Genomic DNA, 8496 nt, shown 5'->3' with positions numbered 1-8496 from the left:
AAAATCTGGATGGAATAAAATCTGGATAAAATAAAATCTAGATAGAATAAAATCTGGATAAGATAAGATTTAATAAAATAAAGTTATTATTATTATTATTATTATTATTATTATTATTAGTTAAACAAGTCGGCTTGTCAAACTTAACAAGCTTTTTTTATAGTTTAAGCTTGACCATTTTATCTAAAAATGTTTTTTAAAAAGCTTGAGCTTGACCTTTATAGTAAACAAGTTGAGCCGAGCCAAGCCTTACATAGGTCGAGTCAAAGACCCTCGACAAACTGCTGAGCTCATTTCCATCCCTACTTGTTAGTTATATTACATATTTATTAGAAGGAATTAAAATAAATCTAAGAAATGATAGATATTTTTTTTTATCTTATGATAATTGTAATTTTTTATTGGTTGTATTTAATGATGAGGTGTTTTGTTAGTTTGACATCTTGTTTAGAAGAATCATATTCAATATCACTTAATTTAATAATTTATTGGTGTTTTTTATATTTATTTATTATTATTTATATCAATCACCAGTAGGGATAAAGGAAAGTAAATCAAATAATGCAATTAATCAATTTATTTATTTTCAACCAACTTTCCTTATTGTTTTTAAAAAATAAAGAAAAAATGTTTCGAAATCAACATTTCCTTCCTAATTTTGTTTACTTTTCTTTAGTTTCGTTTAATATGTAACAGAAATTAAAAAAGCATCACATATTAAAATATGCATGAACTTTTTTGTCACATAAATACCTCTAATGTTTAACTTGTTTGTCACAAGACACACCCTGTTCATCTTTCTTCTTCTTTCACTATCCACCTACAACTGGACAAGCTACAACCATTAGACATGGATCTCAGCACTGTGTTGTGCTTGTTTGTTTCTTTCCTATCCATTTTTCTGTTCAAATCACTCGCCAAATCCTTCCTCTTATCTTTTAAAGGAAAACAATCACCACTTCCTCCCGGGACCATGGGCTGGCCTTACATAGGAGAAACCTTCCGAATGTATTCTCAAGACCCAACCATTTTCTTTGCCACAAAAATCAAGAGGTTCATAACAATTCTTTTGCCACTCTCATCAACCTTTCGAACTTGTTCATTAAAATGGTCACTTGCATTAACATATGCACTATTCGGTACATAAGGTTAATTATTCTTTTGATTATTTTATGTATATTTTCAATAGGTATGGCTCTATGTTCAAGTCACACATTTTGGGTTATCCTTGTGTGATGATTTCTGACTCGGAAGCAGCAAAGTTTATATTGAACAAAGATCAACTCTTCAAACCAACATATCCTGCTAGCAAAGAGAGGATGTTGGGGAAGCAAGCAATTTTCTTCCACCAAGGAGCATACCATGCTAACCTCAGAAGGCTTGTCCTTCGCACAGTCATGCCCGAGACCATTAAAGACCTAGTCTCTGACATTGAATCCATTGCCCAAAGTTGCCTCAAATCATGTGAAGGAAAGTTGATCACCACTTTCCTTGAAATGAAAACTGTAAGCCCTAAAACCAGACCAAAATCCTCTATTTCTCTCTTCGATTATATTGTTCTTCATTATAAAACTTACGAAATTCAAACTTGTTTTTCTCTAGATTTTAATCCTAATTGTTTTCTACTTCAATTTTACTCAAAAGTTGCTTAGATATGTTTAATTTTGGAGATATTCTACCCTTAACGTATGCACTTCCTTCACATTCATGCAAATCAAAATAAAGAAACAAACAATTATAGTTGTTGTTCTACTTTATTACAAAAACTATATGCATCATGAAAACTTCAGAGATAAATCTCCGGTCGTCATGGTCTTCAACCCTTGTTGATTTCTGATGTGTATTTACCAAATAAATAATGGGTTTTTCACTTTTTCTTCTCTTGTTATCTTTTGCAGTATACCTTGAATGTGGCCTTGCTTACAATTTTTGGAAGAGATGAAAATTTGTGTGGAGAGGATTTGAAGCGATGCTACTACACTATTGAGAGAGGGTACAACTCAATGCCCATAAACCTTCCAGGGACATTGTTCCACATGGCCATGAAGGCAAGGAAAGAGCTTGCACAGATCTTCACTCAAATAATCTCCACAAGGAGGAACATGAAGCAAGATCACAATGACTTGTTGGGCTTGTTCATGAGTGAAAAATCAGGACTCACTGATGAGCAAATAATAGATAACATCGTCGGTGTCATTTTTGCTGCTCGTGACACCACTGCCAGTATACTTACGTGGATTCTTAAGTACCTTGATGAAAATCCATGTGTCCTAGAAGCAGTAACGGTAAGACTATGCCTCCAAATTTTTGTCCTATATAATCATCAATTAATTTTTCAATTCAGTGCATAACAAATGACATGGTAAAAAACAAAGAAAAGAGGAGAAAATTAGATAAAAGGGAGATGAGAAAAATAAGTGAATCCTTATAATTTTTCATAAATAATTTTTTCTTGAAATAATAAAATTGTTAAATTGTCACTTAATGACAGAGAAAAAAATCTTTTTGTTGTGACTAGACTTTTAATTTAGAGTTTAGTTTTAAACCTTTTATCAATTTTTTTTATTATAATCAATGTTTGAAATTTAACCATCAACGATTAAAATTAGAAGTGAGTAAGCGGGTCGACTTGTCCTACGTAAGTCCATAGTAGTAGCGGGCGGACCAGTCTTTCTCGCACTCTTATATGAACTTAATACATTGGTTAGCCTCCGTCCTACGGGCCTAGTTTTTAAAGAAACACTTAAATTTGAAAATAAATATAATTTTTTCTCTTAAAGAAAGTCAATTACACTCAATTATATATTTTAAAAAAAAGTATTAATAAATCTCTAACAAATACTCAATTACAAAAATTTTAACACAACCAAATAAATTTTCAACATAAATAAAAAGAAATTTTGGATTAGGCTTTTAGGATTAATTGGGTTTGGGTTGGCCTTGGTTAGTGGTTGCGGATCAACCTACGAACCCCGTTGTCCAAACCCGCACAACTTGCGGATTATGTGGGACGAACCCAAAATCTTGCATAGCCATGAATTTTATAAAAAAAAATGGTCTGTGGCCTGTGCGAATCACAGGCCCTGCTATCCGATCCATGGACCCGAACCTATTTACCCACCCCTAGTTAAAATCAGTCACTCAAATAGTGAATTAAAAAAAAATAAGAGGACCAATTTGGTGAAATAGGCAAAATAAGGGGACAAATTTTGCAATTAAGCCTTAAATTAAAGTAAATTTGGAATTTTAGTAAATGCATATATTACGCATTGCATCTTATTGGGTCTTGCTCAATGCACATATTGTACTAAAGTCAAATTGGGTCTTCATCAATGCATAAATTTCATGTCATATTAAAACTTAATGAATCATTGATGTTACACTTATACATTATATTTTGAAATACTTAATTTTACAAATTTCAATTATCATATATTTTCATAATATAAAGGGTATTTATTTCTTATCATTTTTAAATATTTATTTTGTAAAAAACACAAATTAAAAGACTAATGATAAGTATGACTTATTTATCTTAATCAATTAATGTAAATATTATTTTCTTAATTGAAAAATATTACTAATATACTAATTTCAATACTTTTCTAGTATAAAATATATTTAAGTATATTATATATTTATTATGATTTATAATAAATAAAAATTTAGTTTCTTCACTTATTTAGAAAAATGAGCATTCAGTCGCTAATTCGGTTGCTAATCTCAAAACAGAAATACGTAGAGGCCGAATACTTTTCGGTCGCTATAATATAGATATAGCGACCGAATCATCTTCGGTTGCTACTTCAACTACATATGGGTCGCTACTTCAGTGGCTAAAATACTTTTATTTTTATGCATATACAACAACCGAAATAGCTACTGAAGTATTCAACGACCCTTCATTTCGGTCGCTAATTCAGTCGCTGACCCAAGTTAGCTATCATGATAAAATTCGACGGCAAATTCAGTTGCAAGTTGCACCATGAACTGTGTGTGGTCGCTACTTCGATCGCTAATAGAGATCAAAGTTTTGCGGTCACTAATTTCGGTCGCTAAATTGCATTTTTCTAATAATGTGTTACTTGGTTTGGTACCTTACAAATTTGTTGGTTGTGACTTTGTAGGAAGAGCAGGAGTCCATACTAAGGGCCAAGGAAGAAAGTGGAGAAAAAATGGATCTAAATTGGTCAGACACAAAAAACATGCTTATAACAACCAGGGTCATACAAGAGACTCTAAGAATAGCATCAATTTTGTCTTTTACTTTCAGAGAAGCTGTAGAGGATGTTGAATTTCAAGGTCAATAACCAAGATATGATAATATACCCCTTTTTATTATTAATATGCCAAAGAATTCCTCTCCTTTTTTTCTGGTTTTTGATTTTGTGTTGGGGTCTACTTTTCCGCAGGGCATCTCATACCAAAAGGGTGGAAAGTATTACCGCTTTTTAGAATCATCCACCATAGTCCTGACAATTTTAAAGAGCCAGAGAAGTTTGATCCTTCAAGATTTGAGGCAATTACTGTGCATAACATATGCATTTCCTACTTTCGTATTTTTTTTTAATTTACTTTTCTATCCATATCATACCTACATGATTCTAAGCCCAAACTTTAACAAATTTTATTAAATTATTTTGCTAGGTTGCTCCAAAACCCAATACCTTTATGCCATTTGGCGATGGGGCCCATGCATGTCCTGGCAATGAATTAGCCCAGTTGGAGATTTTGGTGCTTCTACATCATCTGACCAGAAACTACAGGTCAACAAATTAGATTATTACCTAAAATAGTCTCATTTTTTAGTCGTATGCACTAATGGGAGGCATATTCCAAAATATGAATGATGAATTATTCTATTTGTAATCTGTTATTATTTTTATGTAGGTGGTCTATAATAGGTGAAAAAAATAGGATTCAATATGGCCCTTTTGCCCTTCCAGAAAATGGATTGCCCATCAAATTATATCCCAAGAAATAAATGTCATTCAAATAAAAAGTGGAGGCACACCAACCATGGAATAAGTTTACGATGAAGTATCGATTTATGTTGTACATGGATGAAACTTTTCGTCGTTGGATACATTAATAAAAAGTTAAAGGGTTAAAATTTTTCCTTGTTATTGGTTACTCTCTCTATACTTAAATATAAATAAAATTAATCAACTAAATTTTGTATTGATTAAGAAAATTAGTTAATATCTTTTAATTTTATTAATTATATTTAATAAATATTTTTTTTAAAGTATTTTTCATTGGAACTTCAAATCAAGATTAAAAAAGTAAATTAAAATAAAATTAAAATTAATTGAAAGGTGTTTTAGGAATAATATAATGAGAATGAAAATAGTTAAAATTTATTTATATTTCAATTCGCAAAACTTTTTTTCCCCTTATTATAATTGTGTATGGAGAAAGTAATAATTAAGAGAAGATTTTGCAGTTTAATCCACGTATAAAAGCATGTTTTGAATCAATTTGTAATTTTTTTATATATCAAAACTGGGAGCCCAAAAGCCCTATATGCATGAGAGCAAAGGTCAGTCTAGAAGAGCGAGAGGGTGATGACATCTTTGCCAACCCCCATAGCTTCGCAGATAGAAGAGCTAGCGAGTGGGGAAGGTAAAAGGTGGGAGAGGGAGAAAGGGAAGGGGTGGCATTGTCATTGTTTAGAGGTCACCACGGTTGTGGAATGTGAGCAAGAAGGAGGGGAATAATGCGGAGAGAGAAAAGTTGAGCAAGAAAAAGGAAAGAGAAAGATGCGTGAAAAGAGGGAATGATGGTGATGGTGCGAGTGTCGTCAACATTCTTTTTCATGGTGCTCATACCCACTTCCAATTCTCTACTTGAGCAGTTTGAATATGAGACTCGACATTAATCCAACGGAACGCAGATTGCTTGTGTAAACACCATCACTAGCAGGATGCCAAATATACACATCATCAAGAGACTCATCAGGGATAATATTCAGTAACTTGTTCTTGACATCCACGGTTAAAGGAAAAGCCAACAAGTTCCAGTGCCACTGACCCGCTGAAGGATATCCCTAATAGTCATATTAACATAAGCATAATGAACATAATCTAGCATGCTACAAACTGGCCCCTCATCCAGGAAAGAGTGAAGATTTCAGCTCAAATATGCTTAAGTTGGTATTAGAGATCCCAAATTGAAGTTTCTTCTTGGAGAAGATGAAAAAGAAAGTTACACAGAATAATTTGCTTAAAACTTTAGTTTAAGCCGAATTTGGACAGAAGTGCAGAACTACTATAAATTGTAATATCTATTTTTTTTTTTGCTTAAGCAAGCACTCACTTGAGTGTAGGTTTTTTTTTTTTTTGGGTTTATAAATAGATTGTCTTGTTCATTTTAGTGCACATTTTCTTATTTTGTAAAAACACTTTCTTTAAAAAATTCTTTTTCCCCAACTTTTTCTTTTATTGTTCTTTCATTTTCGTTGCTTTTGGATGCTATTCATGGAAACGGGTAACTAAATTCTCTGTTATTGGAGTTAGATTGTATTAGAACTTAATGTTCTTATGTATTTCTTTTGAAATAGTATTATGTATTCATCTTGTTCTTCAATATTAGTTTTTTCCTTCTATGCTTCATGCTTATTATGATTTGGCCACTCATAACTTGATTATTGAATGAGATTGTTATTAGAAAATACTTTCTTTATCTTAAATTGTGGTAAAATGTTTATTAAACATTGGAGCTAAGAATAGAATAAAGAGTAATGGTTATCTTTGGGTCATTGATTTTAAATCAAGTTCCTTTACTAAATGTGCAAGACTAAAATTTTTATGTAAAATTAGCATAGGACTAAAATTTATATGTGTGTGTGGCCAACTTGAAAATACTCCCCTAGGACACGAAAATAACAGAATATTTTCAGATTCAAAAGAAGAATACGTCACTTATTCTGAACTTGTGGTTTAATGTTGGGAATGAGATTCAACAAAATTGGCAGTAACAAAATGAGTATTTGTCAGTATGTATAATTCACTAGTTTTATTTGCATTTGGCACACGAATTTCCTTTTGAACCACATCTCTGTATAACTTACTTCCTAAACGGCCAAACCTACGCAAGCAATCAGAAAAACCGGTAATAAGACTAGAACACTTCAAGGGGTCCTTGATATGTTCCTTGTAAGTCTCTTGGCCATGCAAGGCTCAGGCTTTGGGTTTGGAAGCTTATACTCTTTATCATGAAGATCCTTTGCCTTTTGGGTTACTTCCTGCAACATATTCTCCTCTTGCTTCTGCAATCTTTGCAAAACCCTCTCACTTTCCTGAAGCATAGACTGAATACCTTCTAACTCTGAATGGGAAGGTTGTACAGGCAATGTTGTAGGTAGAAATAAAGGGAACTGCACTGGCCACCCTGGAGTAACTGCACTGTCGGGCTTTATAGTTTCATTAGATTGGGGCTTTTCAGTCTCTCTTGCCACCTTCCGTCTAGTCTTTCTAGTTTTTTTCTTCGGCACCATATCATCAACAAGCTGGTTAACAAGGTCATTGCTAATCTGAATCGTAAACTCACCCATAATTGATAACTCCAGCAAAAGGTACCGGAAAGATATTGATGCAGAAGCAGTAGAAAAGATGATTAAAATTATCAGTTAATTTTTGTGGCTTCTGTTTATAGGTACATTACAGTTTAGATTAGTGTTATGTATTTAAGTTTCTTAATTGTAAGGCCCAAGGATTCTTAGGCTATGTTTGAATAACTGAAGGTGGGTGAAATGAAAGGTTGGAATAAAATAGTGGTATGAAATGAAATAGAATAATTGTCCAAACAGAACCTTAACGACTCGGGTTAGTACGAGTCAAGAATAATGTTTTGGGCGTTGTTTCCTTGTAATTTGCTTTCGAGCAAATTGTGTTTTGTGCTTAATAGCTGTAATTTGAAATTCCTAAGAGATGTAGATCGGAGGTCTTATAATATGAAAGGTCTTAGCTTGTACTATAAAAGCTAAACCTGAATCTCTGTATGACAAGATCCTTAACTTGAATAATGGGGACATAATTATCAATTATTTCCTGCTTTTTATACCTGAACAATCAGCAACTGGTAGTTTGATGTTTTGTTCTGTCAAGCCTCTATTTCTGGGGTAAAAGCCTATGTAGACTCTTTGCTTTATATAAAGACACAAATTATCTTTACACTCTCTGAATTACTATTCCTCTGTTAGGTTCCTAATGAATTGAACACTAGCAGATCTTGTTACTGTGTCAACAAACTTATGAGTTATGGCATGTTTGTTAAGCTTTTTGCAGTTAAAGAATCAGTACTCTCCCCCCCCCCCCCCCCCCCCCCAAAAAAAAAAAAAAACAGAACTCAAGGTACAAAATAAATTCATTCAAAATAAAATAACCGAGCCTACCCTGGAGAGTGAGATATAATATGCAGTGTGACCCATTTATTATCCAATTATCAGGACAAGATTCGCAATTGGCATAAACCAAACCAAATCCATTTATCAGG

General features: G+C 32.8%; 2 protein-coding genes across 2 annotated transcripts; one reads left to right on the top strand and one right to left on the bottom strand.

The window, feature by feature from the left end:
• Window positions 1-792: 792 nt before the first annotated feature.
• On the top strand, window positions 793-5003 carry LOC114392176 (abscisic acid 8'-hydroxylase CYP707A2-like). The gene is made up of 7 exons (XM_028353224.1): window positions 793-1053; window positions 1190-1505; window positions 1899-2285; window positions 4128-4302; window positions 4413-4519; window positions 4648-4766; window positions 4891-5003. Exons 1-7 carry the CDS (start codon window positions 851-853, stop codon window positions 4982-4984), a joined length of 1401 nt encoding a protein of 466 aa, XP_028209025.1. The 5' UTR covers window positions 793-850; the 3' UTR covers window positions 4985-5003.
• Window positions 5004-6917: 1914 nt separating this feature from the next.
• LOC114392172 lies at window positions 6918-8274 on the bottom strand. Its single transcript, XM_028353216.1, has one exon. It carries the CDS (start codon window positions 7553-7555, stop codon window positions 7133-7135), a length of 423 nt encoding a protein of 140 aa, XP_028209017.1. The 5' UTR covers window positions 7556-8274; the 3' UTR covers window positions 6918-7132.
• Between the last annotated feature and the right edge of the window lie 222 nt (window positions 8275-8496).

The sequence above is a fragment of the Glycine soja genome, chromosome 17 (genome assembly GCF_004193775.1).
Source record: "Glycine soja cultivar W05 chromosome 17, ASM419377v2, whole genome shotgun sequence".
Classification (NCBI taxonomy): domain Eukaryota; kingdom Viridiplantae; phylum Streptophyta; class Magnoliopsida; order Fabales; family Fabaceae; genus Glycine; species Glycine soja.
Note: the sequence above shows the minus strand (reverse complement) of the source record. Positions and strands in the feature narration are given on the sequence as shown.